The following is a 20249-nucleotide window of genomic DNA, read 5'->3' as shown; positions in this document are numbered from 1 at the left end:
ATCATTAATAGATTTATTACTATTTATCATACAGAGTGGTAAATGACGCAGACTCGTCGCAGACTTTTGATCCTGTTATCAGAAGCCAGCTGTGTCGACAAACTCGTCAATGACTGCTAAAGAGCTTATTTTATATTCAACATTATATCTTGGTATATTTATATCCTCTTGTCATAATTTGCCAATCAAATGCTGTATGAAAAAAATCGAAAATCTCAGAGAGAGGTTCGTGTTTCTCATAAAAATACATTGATTTTTAGATTAAATGAATAATTTACTTATAATGGCTCCAAAAGCTCATTAAATCGAATGAGCAGACAATCTAAATACGATCAGTAACATCGGGAATCAATTAACTATAACCCGATAACACGGCAGATGTTAGCCAGCGAGGGTGTCTCCACAACCTGTTATGTCAGGACTATTATAACACCGTACTATTTCCTCAAGCTTGCCAATCAAAAGAACATAAATCCGATGAATTGATTAAACTTTATTACTTGATTCACCTAATAAAATTTTAACATAAATAATCTTCTTATAAAATATTAATGTTAGGTAACATTTTTTTATGTTAACTTCATGAGGAGAACATAATATTAGCCACGTTACAAACATGCAGAAATGTCGAATGAATTTGTTTTTCTTTACCGAACAATTTACTCGCAGCGGGAGTTTTAACTTCCAAAATTGTAATCGAACAACATTTCCCGTGTCCCGAATGTTCAGGAAGGTTGGCAACCCTACTGTATACCTGACACAATGGAATCCAAAAACGGACAAAAACTGGCCGAAGGAGGATTTATGTGCTCCTCTCGGATGCCACGCGTTCCTCCGTCGAGCCCTATGGCGATATTCCGCATACGTATACTTTATACTTTGATGACATCAAATCCTTTTGTAAATGTCAAGTTTGGAGGCTACCGAATAGTTGGTCATTGACCTGCGTGCATTAAGTTTTTAATCGAGAGTGCTAGTTGCGTGCTCTCCGCTACGTGTTTCGGATTACATGTTATAATGGGAGTGTGTTTCATGCGCACACGCGTCGTCTGTAAGAAAGGTAACTGTATCTCCATTGTTTTTGATAGGTACTCTTTGAATGGATATGTTAAGGTTTTCTTGTGTACATAATAACTTGTGTAATGATAATTCATAAATAAATATTATGTAGGTGGGATTGAACAATTTTACTATTTATGTATTACTATTTTACTCTTGTTCTTATTATACGAATCGTCTGGACAATTGTTTAGCTTCTAAGTACCTATTTAAAAACTTGCTTTAGTTTTTAATTACAAATACAATTGCTTCTATAATCTAGTTGGTGTGACAAAAGAGTGTTTATATACAACAACAAACTGTAGCTTCAGTTCACTTTCACTAGTTAGCAGCTAGCGCGCCATTCCCATGCTTTTTGCTTTAGTCATGGGATTCTCACATCAAAACTATAATTGGTAATATTTTCTAAAAAAAGTAAGCTTCGTAACGGAGTGCACATCTTTCTTCAGCTAGATAAAGAAGTAATGACATCATTGTCGCATGCCGTCAGCAGATTGATCGCTCGAAAGTAAACATCACATTGTTAGGAGTTTACATACGTGTACGTAGAATCATTGTTAGATACACCCTCATTGTTTTGGTCTTTCGGTACGCGTAACATAACGGTTGCTTCAGCGACAACTAAGTGAGACTAGACACGAAGATTTAGTGATGTAGAGACCAAACTATATATTATTTCCAACTAAGTAACTCCGAAAGCCTCAAAAGGATTTGAAACAGTTGCGACTCCCAAAAAAATGCTTTTTCTATGAAATAAAACTCCAATCAGAGATGTTGATTATCCGCGATGGTTAATTCTGTCTAAAAGAGGTTTAATTTCCAAAAGATATGAGGGACAGTACAAGAACACTTTTATGCAGAAATAGCGTAGTCAAATTCAGGTCATCGAACAGACCAGTAGCAATTCCAGATGGCGAGCTGTTACCGAGAAGTTATCGATACGGATACCAAGAACACATAACTTGACCCAACCTAATCGATGCCAAGAAATAGCACATTTTCAAATCAAACAAAAGCCAAACGTACAAAATATTTCTGACTAAACTTATAAAGGCATCACTCTTCCAAAAATCTCTTCATATGTTAAGCTGCACCAAGATGCAGTATGAGGTCGATTAAAATTAGCATAAGTGTTCGTCCAGAGTGGTGTACGATCATGTGCATATGCAGCATATGTCGAGTGCACTCTGATGCGTATTTAATTGCTTTTAACTTTGACATGACGTTATCCAGCCAGGCTTCTTGAACCAAAATAATGTTTTGTGATTATCCCGTCTGGATTGCGAATGACGTGCATTCAAGATACTTGTAAGATGGAATGTCTCAAGAACATTTGTTTATAATATATTGAGCAAATTATAATTTAAAATTAGATAACTTACACAATTTTCTCCTGCGTCATGATCGGCCATTTATGCCACTCGATACACAATTAACACAATCAACTCCTCGGTAAGGCTTGAGTTTCGATCAACACGTTCAATATCTCCGCGATCAACGCTAATCTGCTTCCACAATACAGATTGACGAAAACTAAACAATTGTCAATAATAAAACATAGACAATTGTTTTGTTACACTCCAATTGAGACACTCTAGAAACTAGTCATACGTTTATAACGATATCGTATGGATTTGTGCCCAGTTACACCTAGTCGCCCCAATACAGAAGCTGTATGGATCTTGACAATAAAAAAACTCCTATTCCTTCAGCACAAATAGTCTTTGCATACCTCATAAATAACCGGTGTGATGAGTAAGAAGCTATAACGTAGTAACTAGTTACTAGTTACCAATAAATAGCTAATTCGTAAACATAAGTCCTCTTTGCGCACGAAAACGGTATCACATGTTAGCTCATAAAACGGGGTTGTTAAAAGGTTCCATATCATTATGTACATCTCGTTCTTAGGCAGTCGTAATCATAGTTATTTTCCATACATGTATGACATGATTCTTCTAATGAATAGGATTTTTTTTACTGTTGAGTAACTGCCTATTTGACCTCCACAAACTGACATCTCGTATAAAGCTTTGGTAAAACTGATTCTCAGAATTTTGGACTTCTCCAACCGTGACGAACGAGTGTCTTACATCGACAAATTATAACTTACTGTCCAACGATATATTTCATAGACGTGGGTGATATTCTTTCAATTGAAACGGCCATAATATCCAGGGACGGAACCATTATTCACTTAAGTAGGAACATTTACGGCAGTATGGTGAAATAATATTATATTACTTAGCTAAGAACCGTTAAGATCTTTGACAGGGAACGGGGCTTATTAAGCCCGTTGTAAATAACAGTTTCAGGTGAAATGAGTCTGGAATTGTGACAGTATCGTACATGCTATCTATACTAGGTTCAAAATAACTATGCTGAGATTTACACATAACCCTGCCAGACTGTCGGATTGTTCGAAAGAGTTACCGCGGCGCTGGTACTCCAAGGGCTCAAATATGGAATAAAAGTGGGTTTTTGTGTATAGTCTGTCACTGAGGGGATCATCTAATGATTTCCCATCTTCAAAGGGAGTAAGGATTTCCACATAATATCGAAAAGAAATGAATTAGGTATAAGTACTCCAAATAACTAATAATAATAATCGCAGGGCATCTGAGGCGGATGACGGGGAGTAGCGACCCCGCGGGGCTATATATCCGAGTGCTCCAGGGAGAGTATACTGTCCCCCACCTCCGGCTTGCCGGAGTGAAGCATGACGGGGGATAGGTCTCCCGCCTCTTGGCTTGCCTTCATCGGCCGGTCAGAGTGGAGTCGCTAGAGCAAGGTTAGTCCTGCTCGGAGGGTAGGTGCCTCGTGGTAAGTGGCGAGTGGGCCGGTGATGCTGGACCCACAGGGAGCGCGTGATCTGCGTTTAAAGTCCGCCGAGGTATCCTCACCCTTCTCAGCCGCTCATGTCCCTGTTGCCCTCTTGTTGCTTTTCAGTGACTGATTCCCGGGGGCCCAGTAAGTGAGTTGGCGAGTCTCCACCTGCCATTTTAACATGTATTTAATACATTGTCATCGGCAGGTGCCATAGTTCCCGTAGTTTCCCCATTCCTAGTCCATTAGCATCCCATCACAATAGCCTAAGTAGTTTTCATCCATAGTTAGCAATAGTTTAGCACAGAACCGGGGATTGTCCTTGGGTACATTTCTATAGTGTATACAGGGATAATCGTCGGTTTTGTGTCACCATTTCATTAAAGTTGTCTCAAAAGGGCTTCAGCGTGTTGGCTTCGGCCCCACGTTCGCATCCCAAAAATCCGGGACTCTATAGTCCCGAGGTCTGGAAGAGACATACATTTAAATAATAATAATAATAATGTCGGGACACCTTTTTCACACACGGTCGGTTAACCCCATGGTAAGTTATTTATTAACTTGTGTTATGGGTGCTAACACAACTGATAAACTACATATAGCTACATATATACATATTTATAAATACATATCATAACACCCAGACCACGGCCAACAAGCATGCTCATCACACAAATGTCGACCGAACCGGGAATCGAACCCGGGACCTCAGGTTCGGCGGTCCGGCATGATGACCATTGCGCCATCGAGGTCGTCAAAAAACTAAAAAAATAAATGCTATATATTTTTTTTATATTTTTTTTATTCTTCTTATTTTCTTTTTTATGCTATATTCTTATCGATCCCAGTTAAAACCGTGAGTCAAGCAGGTAAAGTAGGGCGCTATTAAGTGCACCAGGCGAGATTCACTCGGTAGCCCATTATGAGCGCATAGCGAATACATGTTAACTTGGCTAATATGCACTAATTGCAACTTGTTTACCTCCTCAAGCTTTAATACGTTACTTAAAGTTCAGTGTGCCAGAACAATAGGTATCTTTTTATCTGTTTCAATGCGGTGTAAGCGTTTCCTATTTCAGTCTTTTCCGTTATCATAGGTCTGTCTGGTTGTCGCATTTTCACGTTAAAACTGACTTGTATACACACAGATAGTCTTGAGCTAGAGTAAATACGTAGGTATGTGCCTAGACAATTTTTTATTGTGATGCGAGAAATAAGTCCCATTGGAAAGCCTGTGGGAGCGCAGGGATTAGCCATGGCCATAAAAATCAATGCGTGTATATCGGAAACCTGTAGTTAATAGTTCTGAGAGCCTGACTCCAACATGGTCATCACAATTAAATGGCGTCTGCAATTACTGGCTAACTCTAATTACTCCGCGATTGGTCAGAACTGTTACTCTTAATAACATGAGTAAGTAGTTAACTTTTTATTGTGTTACGTGCTCCAGCGGTCTGAAATTACCTAGCTATACTAATATAATAAAGAGAAAATGTTTGTTTGTAACCTGGTTATAACAAATGAAAGGGTCTGAATCTACTGAATCGATTAAAAAAATATTTCACTGTTGGAAAGCTAGACCATCCCAAAGTAACAAGGGTAAGGAGTTCCTCTGGACCCAGGTGGAACCGTTGGAAACATAGATGTCTCATCCGCATCATGTTTCTCAATAAGTAATATTTCTGACTCTATATGGCATCGAGGACTTGAAATCTGAAAAGGCTAAAAGCTTTTAGAACCTTTGACCAGATCTGCCTATGTGAGATAAGATAGTAAACTGGTTTCATTAAAGTCTATCTTTACTATTAGTTGATAATGTTTTTATATATGTATTTGGTTGATGACCTTTTAAGTAAGGCTCTATTGAAAAAGAGCTTTTTGTCTCAGTTTCCAAACATGGGAGCCTTTTGGCTTAATCAATTAGCCACGTAGCTTCGATGAGATACTTTAAGATTATTAATAGAAGTAGGTAAATACATACAATAAAAATACGTAGATACTTAGTTCAATAAAATATATTTGTGTACTTGGTTGAATCTTGTGTAGTGCTTATTGCTAGTTTGATTAATTAAACTTGTTAGTAAAAAATATATGTGTACTTTGATAATTGGCTAGCTGAATGTATTTGGATATTATAGGCCTATCTTTGTATATTTGTTATGATACGTGGGTGTGTTATAGGTCCATTAAAGCCGAGGGGAAAATAAGCGTAGGTAGTTCATGTCTAAAATGATTGTGGCATTTTCTGGAACTTTAGGCAGCAACATGATCTGTTATTGAAACTAGTTGTTGGTTCTATCTTTAAAGTTTTTTTTTTGTTTGTCACGTTTTAACTCGCAGTTATCTTTTTTTTCTACTTACCATATTTTGCTAGTTTATTATATTTAAAAAGTAAGTAAGTACCTACTTGTTCAGTGTTATTTTTTTAGTGTCGATATATTTAAAAGAAGTCCAAACCTATTACCATTCAGATACATTAAATTATTTTAGTTTTTCAATGAAACAATATCCCGAACAGGAATCTAACCGGTCCGTATTCAAGTCGCTCACAATTGGCGCAAGCTGCACTGAAAACTGCATGTTGCAGAATGAACTTACAACGAAACTATGCACAACACATCTACATAGTTCCAAGGCCCTATAAACATCAAGTGTACTTTCGCTGCGGCACCACAATAGAAGTTTCTCACAAGCGTGGGAGGATTTTTCTTGTAAATAAGATGGTGCATACCTAGCCATCCATTCCAGTGCTGAGGTCTGTTTCACCACTGCACTGCACTGCACTGAAAACTTTTACTTTTCCCGGCGTACGGCGTGGGTAGGTGCGCGTGCGTCGGACTGCGCGGGCGCTCGCGAGGCGCGCACGACACTGCCGCGACCCGCGCCTGGCTCTCCTATAAATTCTTTACAAGACTCGTGCCAGAGCTTGGCCCTGTACAGTCGGCCACAACTGTACTGCGCTCGCCCTTAACAACTCTTTCAAGCTTTCTGAAAGCTCCCTTGACGCTATTTTACATAATGCATAGACGATTTTGGGGTAAAAAATTGATAGGACCTTGTAAGTTGTATTATAAAAGCTTATTGACCCTCGCAGTATATTATGTAAAGACAGTAAGTTTTTGATAAGAACAAATTACATGAGCCCTAATTTCAATTGGTTAAGGCAATAAAAGAAGCGTGTGAAACTGACGCATTACAAAAGTCAATCGAGGCGCCATTCAAACGCAAAGTGCACACAAAAAGTAAAAAAGACAATACAATTATGGGTGCAAAAATGTAAAATGTTTTACGCTAAAACAGCTCGGAATATTTTTATTAAAGGAAAAGGCGAGAAAACACCCAACGTGTGAGATAACACAGATATTAAACTGCATGTTTTCGCGTCAAGATTTAATCTTGAGCGACCACGTGGGCTTTAATTATAAAATTAAGCACAGGATTGTACCTGCGGCCGGCGCGCGCGCAGCCTCCGGTCGTCGTTCGAGCAACCAGTCAGACCGCATACTCCTCCCCCGCCCGCACACCTCTGTCCCAAACTTTTAAAAGCACAAACGGAATTATACCGTAACCCTGTTGTACAAAGTCTGAATTAGCGTAAGAACCATTGGTGTTTAATGTTCTCTGTAATTAAGCCTAAATACCTCTGCTATTTCGTACAAGACATGCCGTACAGGGTTCCCTACATATTTGACCAAACTCGGTGGCTGGTGCACTGTACTGGGCCGACATAAGGCCGAATTTGTCCGCGCCTTGTAGAATGCACCTGCTTGCAGGACCGTCACAATCGTTGCACTTACTACAATATTGACTGCGTTTGTTATAACCGCCGTATTTTGATAAAACACGTGAACAGCGAAAAAAACAACAAGTGTATGTTGAAAGTAAACAACATACATTATATGATTGGAAAAATCCGTTGGCTGGTCAGTTAGGGCGATCAAAACTAATTAAATGCACATAGGTAATTAGACATACTTTAGTACTTAGCGCAGGCTAAGCTCTAGCTGTCGATATTAACTAGGTGGATATGCAAAGACAAATCGCAACAGGAATGCTAAGTGCCTTCTTATCAACTTGCCAGATTAACTTCACCGTTTATTAAGAGATTGAAAAGCTCATGAGTAATTTAATTAATGATCATCTTGGTGTTGTATTTATTAAGAAGTTCTGAAATATTTCAAAGCGATGCAATGTCAATCATCTGCATTGCGAGCCGTTTGCCTGAGGTAGCTACGTATAGATAACCAGCAGTGTGGATGGGGGCAGGATAAATTGAGAAAACTAATTACTGGCTAACCAAGTTCCAAAGGCTTTCGGGCAGCAAAAACAATAACTTTTAGCAAAATAAAAATCACTTTATTAAAAACTTGACACTCGCCTATGTATACCTATGCCTATGCATCCATGAAAGAAGGGGATAAAACATAGCATATTTATTTACAAAACTATAAACATATCTCTTCAAAACTACGTAACAGCAGCTGCTTCAGAACTTACAATACTCGGGGCAAACTGGCGAAAACTATGAACAAATAACATCAGTTCAAAATGTCCAAATGAAGACAAGACGTAATGAGCCTGCTAACATGCTACTTAAATTAGTAAGCATTGTGAATCACTCCACTCCTCTGTTAAACGATGTTAAACGTGGAGGACGTTTAACATCTAAGGTTAACGCTATAGCATCATTTTTCAAAAGTTGGGGAGTTATCGTCCATTTGGTTACAGCACTAGATCTTATTATCACCTTCTACTCCTTGCAGTATTCATTTTTAGGTCGGCAGGCGTTGGGGTCTCTCCTCTCACTCTGAGGGCACGGCCAGCCGTCGTCAATAACCGGTTTCTCCTTGATTACTGGTTCTTCTTTGACCTCCTCAGGAACTTTCTCCTCTTCTTTTGGTGGCTCTTCTGGGACCTTAGCCTCTAGCAGACTCTTCGTGGCTCTATACTTATACATGAGAGCCACGACCCCGACGCCGACAGCTAAACCTGCAAATAAACTTGTGTACAAAACTCCAATTTTCAGTCTATGTAACACTCTTATATTACAACAGCACTAGTTGAGTGAATAGTTAATGACAATGAAGACATAGCTACATAGGTACCTACATTCTGCGACCTGATCTCTCATGTCGTTTCGGATTAACGACCCATCGGCCTATGTGAGTGAAGGAATAAGGAGTACACCTGTGTCAGCGCAAATGCTTGTGCACTTTCATATGTCCTGCGCAGCTGGCTGATCTCTTTATATGAGGACAGCCACAGTGGCCGAAATCGGAATGAGACGTATTTTTATTATTACATACCTACATATTTATGTTATAAACAGTTTTAAGAACACAGGCACGAGTAATAGCTCACCAATAATTGGTACCACCATTGCACCTATCCCGCCACCGGTTCCACCGGCTGCTCCGACTGCTGCGCCACCAGCGCCGCCCGCGCCGCCACCACCACCACCACTTACTGCTGCGACTGGGGTCGGGGTTATAGGCGGAACTGGACCGACGGCTGGCACCGCAGCGGCAGCCGGCGCCGCAGAAGCGGCAGGTGCCGCGGCGGTCGGTGCCGCAGCCGCAGCGGCAGCTGGCGCCGCATCGGAAGCCGAAGGATTTGGGGGTGTTGTCGGGTTGTTCGGTGGTGTGCTCATCACGACCTACGTTTGAGCATTAACATTGTGTCATGTACCTAAAATAGTTTTTCCTCCACATTGCTAGTATTTATACGTGTCTACTGCTGTCTTTTTGAAGTTTGCTGCAAAGTTAAACGTCACTCAAGAAGACTAAAGACAATAAATTCAATATATTTAATAGTATCTACCTAGGTAGAAAATTAATCTTTTTTTTCGTGATCGACCTATTTTTCAGGATGTTAGAAGTAGCATACTACGTCTACCTACCTACATACACTGCACATGCAACAGTTTATGTTCATACCGAGTGAAGAATATTTATGATATTCAAGGATTATACCTCATCGTCATCCTCCTGGCCTTATCCCAATTTTATTTGGTGTTGGCGGAGCATGTTTTCTTCTTCCATACTCTTCTATCTGCCGTCATCTCACAAGTAGGTAACATTCTTTCTTACCATATCTACTTTCACACAATCCATCTATCCAAGGATTATACCTACTACCTAGTAAACGGAAACATAAAGTTACCTTAGTAGGTAGTGGATATAGGTAACCGCTTCTGAATCATTTCTGAATCAACCAAAATGTCTCTGGAATACTGTGATGGCTGTCATTTAAATTCTGACGTGCCTCTGTATATGTTTTGAGTTTCGCCGTATCATAAACTTGGCGAAACACCATGTTCCAGTACATTTATCATTAAAATAAGATACAAAGTTTCTAATATCACTGTTGTTGAGAATATCTTGAAATGAATGATAGAGTCAAACAACTAAGAGGTTAGTTAGAACTTAGAACTCGTCTCTCGCTCCCTTCTCGTCAATTTTCGTATAGAGAAAGCATAGGAGTTCCAGACAGGTTGTGGGTACCTAATTTTATGAAAAGTGTGCCGGCCAAAGCCATTCAGTAGGTAGGTTGCAGTTTTGAAAAACAAATCAGGCTTTTGATAAGGTACAACAAGTGGCTAGTTGCTACTGAAATGCGAAGGCTGCATAAATTGTTTCAGCAAATAACAATCAGGACTGTTTTTATGTAGACAATATCTGATTTCAGTCGACAAGCTCACAGGACAAACAACTATTTAATCATGCTACTCTATCTGATTCAAGCGATCTCAGTGTACGCCATATTTATCTTCACTATTTGGATTTCTGCCTACCTGCTAATGGAAAAAGCAATACGTACGTATGACTCTTATATTAATAGATGTGCATTACCTTTTAATTAATGACAAGGACACTAAAATTACTATCTGAACAAAATTCTAGAAGTGTGACTGTGGAAAATATAGGGAGAGCATCCTCTTTGACAATAACGGAATCTTTTTTAGAGTTCCTACCACAATATTTTTCCTCGTGGTGTGGTTCCTTCATCATTCTTGAAATGGAGTTCACACACAACTTTCAGGTTTCGTGCCAATTAAAAGTGCATTGCTGAAGACTGGCCATTCCACCGCCGCCGACCTGGTAGCTGCAGAGGAGCACCTCGTGGACTTCCACTAGGATCCCGGCAGCTGCAAGACTCACTTCTTGATGTCAGGTAAACATAGAGACGTGCCGAAAAAAATAGGTTGTTTTAGACTTGATTGTGTAATATATCACGGCCTTTGCACACATAAGTAGTTTGCCCTGCATTTGGAGTCTAATTATGAGTGTTTGTAAAGTTATTGGTGATTTCATTTCGTTCGAAACCCCACGTTCTTCACTTCTCCATTATTCACCGTATTACAACAATTTACGAAATTGACTATTCCCGCATGCGGGGCAATCTCGCGTGCATGGTGAAATCTGCTCGTTAGATAGTAAGGTAGATGCTTATGAAACCGTCAATCTTGCTTTACGTACCTACTCATGCTATCGCCTGCAACCTCTTCTGTGAAATTAAATGACAATCCAAATTGTATGTTTTATTCTGGCATTTAAAAAATTACCAAACGTCTAAATCAGTGTATAACGAAAGCATCATCATGGCCCGCATGAAACTTAATGCTGCAATAAAATAACAGACTTCCCAGTAGCAGTAGCTACTGCTATACAATCTCTATGTTATGATCTCACAGTGCAAAATTCGCAACAATACTAGGTCTAGTATAATATGAGTGGTGAGTAACAAGTTCTCGCATGAATTTAAGAAACTTATTTTAACAATTACTATGTAGGTACATAGGAACCACCCCAATCTTTAGCGAGTGCCCTCCACCAAGTTGCATAACACTGTTCTTTTCCCTCACATTTGCAATAATTCTAACATTTGTTAAGTAGAAGATGTCATTACATAATATGATATTATCATATTACTTTTGAGTTTCGTGCATGCATCTGATCAAACAAACCTAACACTACCGCATCTGCGAATAAGGAGAATATGACTACTGAGGCACCTGGGCTTCCGACTTACTTCTTGTCGTACTCGAAAAACGTACTCTGAGCGACAGCAGTAAAACTATTATTTGTTCCATGCTGCATTTCGAAGGATCCTTTGCATTTTGGTGAAAAATCAAATTGAGAGGCTGATGATAGTGACAATTTCAGGCAGGCCCGGCGGGGCGGGCAGGGGAGGCGGGTCGGGCCGGTCCAGCGGGGCTGGCAGGTCCGACAGGTCCGACGGAGAGATAAGCCTCGTGCCTCTCATCGCCGGGGCACTCATAGGGGCCGGCATCCTGGCAGTCATCTACTTTCACACACAAAAGTCACAATCACCCGAAGTGCCCGAGGTGCCAACTGTAATAGAGACTCCTCGACCCCGCAAGATCTGCTACAGGAGGAGCAACGTGTGCCCTAAAATAAGTCTCAAAAGGCGAAGGTTTTTGACGAAGGAAGAAGAGCAGGAACTAAATAGACAACTTCAAGAAGAACAAGAGAAACTAATGGCGGAACAAGAAGAACGCAAGAAACTTGAGGAAAAGAGCAAGATCAAGAGTTTTGGCAAATTTTTCTGTCTACCAGAAAATAGTGATAAGAAGGAAGATTGTGATCTAGAAGAAGAGAGCGCTTAGTCTCACTACTACCACAATTGTCTGAGCGACATCAAATTCAATCGGCATAACTTGAGCCTCCTTAGCTTTCTCAGGGTCCGAAACGAAACTTACTTCAAGTGTCACTATAGTCAACGACATTGTGAAATTACCTTTACCCTTAATGTAAGCATGTAGGTAAACGTCTTTAGCAGCATTAAGTTTCTTTGTAAAGAACATTTTTACAGTAAATGTACCTTTGGGTTCTTTGAGTTCTGTTACATAGTTTTATTAAATTGCTTGTCACATGCAACTTGGGAGAGGGTACTGGATAAACCATTTGGTGCGAAAATAAACAGGTCAAAAGTTGGAAGAGTTTAGTTTATATCAGATAACAACGTACACCCAGCCACTTCTTAGTAGATTATAAATGATGAGAGCAACCTCATATTTTCCATCAACGGTGTGTTTGAAAGGAGACAGACGGACACAAAAGTAGGTAACGACTAAACTCGGCTTCAATGATATAATCTTAGGCAGCCAGTTGTTTGCAAATACCTAATGGTAAGCTATTAAATAGTAATAATGGTAGGATTGGCTATAAATCAGTAATAACGCTTGTTGCAGACCAACCAGACGTAAAATGCCTGCTTGTCATAGGCGGGCTAGTAGCGAGTCTAGGCCTATCTGTTTTTTACCTGGCCAGTAAACCTTCGGATGACAAGTCCTCCAAAAAATGTCCAGAAAAAATCATTATCACCGAACTGGAATATGAGGAATGCGAAGAAGAATGCGTGAAAATTGACCCCAGGAAACGGCGATGGCCCACCATAGAGGAAGAAATGGAGGAGCAACGACTTCGGAAAGAAAGAGAGGAGGAATCCCAGAAAAGAGAGGAGGAACGCCAGAAAAGAGAGGAGGAATGCCAGAAAAGAGAGGAGGAATGCATTAAGAAAGCCGAAGAAATGCTCAAAAAATGCTTACAAGGCATAGAATAAAATATTGCAAGTCGTTCTTTTTATTTCTTATTTCTCAACTCGGCTGACCATTTGTTTGCTATAGTCTGTTTTTTTAATCTCGTACACTAAATTGACACTTGCAAAATGTCAAACTTACAAATAATGTTGCTAGTTTTTTTGTGCAGTGTTGTACTTACGATACCGGTTTGTTGAATCGTAACTTTTTATCTATAATAGACGAATTTAATATTCATTCTAAGTTTTATATTTACAATTCACGTACGTACACACGGCTGCACGACGTGCTACAAACTGCCAGGGGTATCTGACCACGCAACGCCATGCATAATCATCAAGAATAAGCCCATTATTTCAGGATGACTTATTGTAAAACAACGATACTTGATTTAATTAACGCTAAGTTTCGGTCTTGCCACATCACTATTTAAGAATTTGCAATAAACTGACAACACTCGTAATGTCAGTTTAGTCTACGAGATTAAAAAACAGACTTACAGCTAAACCTTTTTTGATGGTCGCAAGGGTTGCTTTAAAAAGAGAATTGAGAGTTTAAATAAAAAACTGAACCCAATATCTACGTATAAAATAAAACGCATCAAATAATAATACATGATATTGTATTTGGAACAATCTTTCTCTCTTACCGCATAGTAATATAAATTATAGCTTGGTGAACGTCACTGATACAAAATATATAATAATTAATAGTAATTAATTAATAATAACTTATGTATAGGTACACCCGTCGCCGCACGCACGACCCGCTACAAATCAATTTGTTTTTACATAAAATTCGCCGTCGCCTCTATAACCGTTAGGTACTTGCATTGATTTTCGACATTCATGGAATAAAGTAGGACTGGTGTCCACTTACCGAAAACTTTTTGGAATTCAAGGGCGCGGTCCCATCGGGAACTATCTAACAGTTCTTTATATTCCAGCTTTCAGTCGGTTTTCAACGACGTTGGTCGCAGTTACTGACTGTCACGTAAGATCGCAATGGGACCGCGCCCTTGAAAAACATCGTTATAATTTTCTAAGAAACGTTTGGGCAATAGTACGCATTCGACAATATCTTCAAGCTACAACACCGTACAATAAGCTACATCTTGTCACACGCCATTACAACTAAGCATTCAATAAATGCAGGTTGTGCCTCAATTCTCGTATGAACATACAGTGTGCCCAGTTTATTTATGTAAGTATGAATTTTTCTGTTTTCGGATTTGTTGCCAGAGCAATAAAATTAATGATCTAAAGAAATATTAATTACTTTCAATATTCCTAACAGAAAATTGTTTCTAACTAAAAATTATGGCCAACGGCCGTTTACCTTTCATGATTTTGACTTTCGAGGTTTACGAATCGCTTGCCATCAACCAAAAATAGAATATATTAATTAGACTTTGAGGTTTGTCCCAATGACAGATAATTGTGTGTTGCCACATACAATTTTCAAATTACCCAAGTAAATAAGATAAAACTTGCTACAATCAGCTGGAATGCCTCAGAAAATGCTGATATCTTCCAATATTAGGAGCCAAACGCGTGTGTGTGTATTGAATCGGCGACGACGTAGAATGCTAAAACTAATGGCGTTACATGTGACTATCTTATTCTCTCCATCGCGCACGCACACATCAAGCCCTCTTGTATCACGTGGCCACTTCAGTTACAAGCTGGAACAGAAAAAAAAGGCTGAATAAAGTTATAACGTCTAGCAAGTATTGAATTCTCAAATAATGTAGAAAAGGCTTTTTGTTAGCTATATGCCCACGATTTCTACATATATTTTGTAAAACAAGTTGTGGACTCCAGACATTACTTGTCACTTCTGATAACTTGCTGAGCAGTGTTGACTAGTCTTATGCATGTTACCTAGTAACTGGACTGTTATTATATAATAGGTGATAAGACACAAGAAAGCGAGTCTCCATCCAAATGCAGATTTATCTAGAAACTAACCCCAATGTCATATAAGCTGTGTGGTGAATATCACACTTACCATCCTTCAGGTGTTATTTCCTAGCCTGTAGCGCGTTGGAGAGCCAGTCCATCGCTTGATCCAGCCCCTCGCCGCGCACGGCCGAAGTCTTGAAGATCTGGAAGGTACGGTCGCGCAGGGCGTCAAGGCCCAGCGCTTGGTGCACCTCGGCCACTGTGAGGCATCCTGCCATGTCCTGCTTGTTTGCTAGGACTACTAGTATTGCATTGGCTAGCTCTTCCTCCTGGAATAGTTGAAGACTTTTGTCAGTATTGTTACTGGATAAAAGTATGAGTTCTAATCCAGGTCCATGATAGCGTTTTTGACAGTAGACTGTAATTTAAATATATTTTTACTAGAATGACACTTATTTATGTTTTTGTCATTCATAAGTGCTTGTAAAGGCCAAAATTAAATAAAATATTTGTTTACTTCCTGTGTCAGGAACTGTCAGGAAATGACTTGGACTACAAACAACTTTAAAAACAAAGATTATCAGACCAAGATTCTATTAAAAGAATGTTTATCTCTATTAAAAATCATGTAAAATGGTTATCATTTAATGTACTTTTGAATTATTAAATTGTTACAAGCATTGGAATGATAAAAACTTATGAGTTATAAGGAATAACTATAACAACTTCCTATGCAACAAAATTACCACAACATTGTTACACAAGGTATAAGTTTTTGTTGATCCATATGAAACCATAATAACAATACAGCTGTGCATTTGTTTTACCAATCCCTCTTATAAATATGTTCATGAACATAGTCTACCCACAGCAATAGCTATGTTAATTATGTATGTTAACTATTGAAAAGTAATAGAAACAACGGATCTCTGGATCAACGGATCAGTATTCCTCGGAATATTGTTGTTTTGTAATACAATCATGTTCTATTACAGTATTCCGTACTAATCAAGTGCCACTTAATAAATGATTCATTACCAATAAACAATTAAAATATAAAATGAGTGAAGGTTAATACTGAGTTGTTGTAACTTGTTCTTTAATTAGGCAACAGTCTCATAAAGATTTTCATGAGTTTTGGATAACAGTGCTATAGGAAATTTTGATTAAGATGTCCAATGCAAAGATATTTTTAAGCTGCACAAAGTACAGAGTGGCTGGTTAGTTAAAACTGCTCTGCTTGCAGCAAGTTTAATTCATTCCTGTAAAAGTAATTTGCACTATTTTATGAGGACTGTGTGCTTGTTTGCATAATATTACTACCCATTAATATCTTGTGAGAGAGCAAACTTTAACTAAAACCAAATGATTAAAGTCAAACAATAATAATTGTTTGAAGAACTGCTGAATGAGCACTGAAGTATAAAATTAAAGAAATGAAACTTACCCTCAACATGTGTACCAATTCATCTTTAGATATTCCTATTCGATCTCTATCTGCTGAGTCTACTACATATATTATTGCATCTGTGTTCCCATAATAACATCGCCAGTAAGGCCTGCAAACATTAACAACACACATTGAATACATATTTATACACATGAAGCACAATTAGTTTCATTACGGTTATTGTTCTCTAGTGTAAATGACACACGAACAATTGCCGTAACTAAACAAGACCTAACCTCTACTATGTCACTCACCTAATACTGGTCTGTCCTCCAAGATCCCACACTTGGAACTTTAAGTTCTTATATGTGACTTGTTCTACGTTAAAGCCGATGGTAGGTATCGTGGTCACCACCTCCCCGACCTGCAGTTTGTACAATATCGTAGTCTTCCCGGCGCCGTCCAACCCGAGGATCAAAATCCTCATTTCTCGCGCCCCTAGCAACCCTCTGAAGTAACTGAATAGACCACCTGAAATGCACCAATTCAATAACTCTTATAAAAACCTATAAAACACGATTAAAATGTTTTTTTATGACAATTAAATCACTTACCCATTTTCTGATAAGCTTAGCCTATTTTAATGCATTAGTTGTTACTTCTAAGTAATGATTTTGTATTGTGTGTGCGCATCAACTGTTCCCAATGTTTTTATTTTTATTATCTACACTTCCAAATTATTTATTCAATCACTTTTAGCGATAAATAAAGAACATTTTATCGTAAAAACCAGCAATAGCAAATCATTTGACGTGTAAGCAAGCACTCAATGTCGATTTTGGTTGCCAGCTTAAAAAAATAAGTGATGACATTTTGTATCAGCGAATTTTAAAAATAAAAAATAGACCTAAAAATTATACAGGTACCTTTGTGGGCTTATAATTTCAGAAACCCAAAAATATATTTTCAATAGGTTTGTAATATTAACGCAATACTTATATAATTAGCACTCATTCGATTCCATTTGTCCATCGTGTTTTTAGCAACAGACAGCAGAAAAAGGATATAAAATGTAAGAGCGGTAGTCGAAGCCGTTCAAATCCAATAATTACCTATATATACCTACGACTCAAAGCATTCGTTTCACCGGTTTCACACTGAAATCCTTTGAAAAATCAAATAGCAAAATGCACTTCAACAACATAGTAGGTTGCATCCGTAGGGCGCTTTAGCTGCTGTTATTTAGTACTATTGCAATGCTTCTCAAAATTATTATTTTTTACGAAGATAATTATTATGTACGTTTTGCATTGAATATTTTTGTCCCTCAACTAGTTCTCTTACCTTGCTTACTAGTCTCAAAACTGTACAGATTGCTACAGCAGCTGGAACAATTCTTGACCCCGGATCTTGCCGCGGCTCAAATCATACAGTCGTTTTATATTAAAATTTAACTTACTTGACTATTTCTATTGCCTCCTTTTTCCTCTTTGCTATCAGAAAATATACATAATTCATTAAAACAGGACGTAGGTACAACAAAACGAAAAACCCAATAAAATTAAGCAAGGCGAGATATTAGGTAACTCCTTTATGATTAATTTCTAAAAAAAATTGCATACTTTATAGCGGCCTTGCGATGGTACCTGAGATCTGACTCACAGATATAAATACATGGGGGTTTTCCGAGACGTTTAAAACTTGTAACTACCTCTGTAACTATGTCAGCATAATGTGTAAGTAATAACCAGACACTGAGTACTTCGGAGTATGGAGGTAATTGCTTCCGCTGGATGTGGAAGCATCAAGTTATGTTTAGGTACCTAATCGTGGCCTTGTGCCGAAATAATTACTTTTCGATTGAAAGAAAGGTTATTTTTAAGTTATGATCTTACCTACAGACTTGTTTAAAAATAGTTAGTAGCTTTCTGGTCGTAAATAAATAAATTCCCAGTTAAAGTATTCAATAATGTTCCCAATCGTAAGGGAGAAGAAAAAAATAACAGTAAACTGTTCATTTCCTAATGGGAATCGAACCCACGCCATGACCAATGAATAGTTCTTTGATGTTTCAATAGATGGCGCTAGTTGTTGCAATGAAGGTTTAATCCGCTGGTTCTATCACAACGACCTTGTGGAATGGAGCTTTTAATTAATTTGTTTAAGGATGTAGGTACCTACTGCAATAATGGTTATTTAAATAAAGTTAAAACTATAGTAGGTACTTCTCTACCCAGTACCTACTTAGTAGGTAGATAATAGGTACCTAATAGATTTAGCAAACACAGGTAAATAAATAAAAAATCTAGAAAAAAAATATTTAAAAAAAACTTTCAGCATCCACTACAATCTCAGATAAAGTTAGCGACGTAACGGTCATCACGTTGTGACTCTGTGACGTATGTATCGTGACGATCGCGAGTCAGCTGCGCGCGCGCACATATCGCGGACCAAGCACATGAGACTTACGCCCAGACAATGATGGATCACCTTACAAGGACAATATATGACAGGATTTAAGAACCGGTGTGTGTAAATCTTTGTGGATTTAACACACGAGGTTTTCGAGGTAGCCATGAGGAAAATACATAAGACAGTTCAGAGAACTTGCTATCGGAATTTTTGAAACGCAAACTTTTTATTTTATTGTCGACGTGCTTTCGATCAAGAGATTTTTTTATTGCATCGATGTCAAGAGCATAATACGTTATAGGTACCTACTTCATCTCTTTTTTTTGTAAATATCAAGAATAAATAAACCTATATTGGACCTAGCTACTTACCATCGAAGAGTGCTTTTTTTTGTTTTTTTCCGACGTCAAAAATCATCAAATGACCCCTCCCGCCTTAGCTGCGGTGAGGGAGTGTCAGACTCTTACTGACTAAAAACCGTCGTGTTCCGTCGTAGGCCTTTTATGTACCAGGGCCGCGGTATCTCTTTCGAACGACCCGCAGCTTCGAACAACCCGCAGCATCGAATAGTGCTCTGACCATGTTACAGCCTTTTTATCGTCCCACTGCTGGGCACCGGCCTCCTCTCACACGGAGAGGATTGAGCGTTAATCGCTCTGACCAATGAAGAGTAGGTGAATGATGGAATGAAGGAATACCTACTAAACTCCCTTGATTCAGAAATATTCTGGAAAGTTATAAGCAACACTCTCCCAGAGAGAAGACTACGTACCTAACACAATAATTTTAGTTCGTAGGTAACGTAGCGACAGTTTGTGTAGAATATGATGTACCTACCTACGAATCATGCATGTATCTGCGTCAGAAAACCACAAAATACGACGACATGTGGACAACATCAAGATTTTTATAAACATCTTGCATCCCACGTGGTGACTTCAGTAACTATGAATAAATCATAATGCCCATCACCAGATTTGAAGAAACGTTGAACTGCTTTAGCAGTTTCGAAGCAGATCTAAAATTCTAAAAAACTGGCCTAGGTACAACAGGTTCCTTTATAACATTGCAGAGTATGCTTGATGTTATTAAGCCG

The 20249-nt window shown here is 38.6% G+C and overlaps 4 protein-coding genes across 5 annotated transcripts in view; 1 reads left to right on the top strand and 3 right to left on the bottom strand.

Annotated features, from left to right (window-relative positions):
* The window catches only part of LOC124632655 (ankyrin repeat and BTB/POZ domain-containing protein BTBD11), a 38227-nt gene extending 31467 nt beyond the window's left edge, over positions 1-6760 (bottom strand). For both annotated transcript variants that reach the window (XM_047167561.1, XM_047167562.1), the window contains exon 1: positions 6617-6760. In XM_047167561.1, coding sequence (XP_047023517.1) covers positions 6617-6624 — 8 coding nt within the window. In that variant the 5' untranslated portion in view covers positions 6625-6760. The remainder of the gene's footprint in view (positions 1-6616) is intronic.
* A 1502-nt stretch (positions 6761-8262) lies between these two features.
* On the bottom strand, positions 8263-9678 carry LOC124632676 (dachshund homolog 1-like). The gene is made up of 2 exons (XM_047167615.1): positions 9247-9678; positions 8263-8874 (listed from the first exon to the last, which is right to left on the bottom strand). The coding sequence occupies exons 1-2, from the start codon at positions 9533-9535 to the stop codon at positions 8636-8638; spliced, it is 528 nt and encodes a 175-aa protein (XP_047023571.1). The 5' UTR covers positions 9536-9678; the 3' UTR covers positions 8263-8635.
* A 2325-nt stretch (positions 9679-12003) lies between these two features.
* LOC124632677 lies at positions 12004-12750 on the top strand. The gene has a single exon (XM_047167616.1). It carries the CDS (start codon positions 12032-12034, stop codon positions 12512-12514), a length of 483 nt encoding a protein of 160 aa, XP_047023572.1. The 5' UTR covers positions 12004-12031; the 3' UTR covers positions 12515-12750.
* Positions 12751-14052: 1302 nt separating this feature from the next.
* On the bottom strand, positions 14053-17580 carry LOC124632675 (ADP-ribosylation factor-like protein 1). The gene is made up of 5 exons (XM_047167614.1): positions 17356-17580; positions 17056-17272; positions 16799-16910; positions 15458-15680; positions 14053-15131 (listed from the first exon to the last, which is right to left on the bottom strand). Exons 1-4 carry the CDS (start codon positions 17357-17359, stop codon positions 15471-15473), a joined length of 543 nt encoding a protein of 180 aa, XP_047023570.1. The 5' UTR covers positions 17360-17580; the 3' UTR covers positions 14053-15131; positions 15458-15470.
* Between the last annotated feature and the right edge of the window lie 2669 nt (positions 17581-20249).

This window comes from Helicoverpa zea, chromosome 8 (assembly GCF_022581195.2).
Source record: "Helicoverpa zea isolate HzStark_Cry1AcR chromosome 8, ilHelZeax1.1, whole genome shotgun sequence".
NCBI classification, from domain to species: domain Eukaryota; kingdom Metazoa; phylum Arthropoda; class Insecta; order Lepidoptera; family Noctuidae; genus Helicoverpa; species Helicoverpa zea.
Note: the sequence above shows the minus strand (reverse complement) of the source record. Positions and strands in the feature narration are given on the sequence as shown.

What these genes read in the sequence shown, in the direction of transcription:
- LOC124632676 (XM_047167615.1), bottom strand. Translation starts at nt 9,535, where the DNA reads ATGAGCACACCACCGAACAACCCGACAACACCCCCAAATCCTTCGGCT. An exon ending in AATGGTGGTACCAATTATTG is followed by an intron (nt 8,875 to 9,246) that starts GTGAGCTATTAC and finishes GTTTATTTGCAG; the next exon opens with GTTTAGCTGTCGGCGTCGGG.
- LOC124632677 (XM_047167616.1), top strand. Translation starts at nt 12,032, where the DNA reads ATGATAGTGACAATTTCAGGCAGGCCCGGCGGGGCGGGCAGGGGAGGC.
- LOC124632675 (XM_047167614.1), bottom strand. An exon ending in GGAGGACAGACCAGTATTAG is followed by an intron (nt 16,911 to 17,055) that starts GTGAGTGACATA and finishes TAATGTTTGCAG; the next exon opens with GCCTTACTGGCGATGTTATT. An exon ending in AATTGGTACACATGTTGAGG is followed by an intron (nt 15,681 to 16,798) that starts GTAAGTTTCATT and finishes CAACTATTCCAG; the next exon opens with GAGGAAGAGCTAGCCAATGC.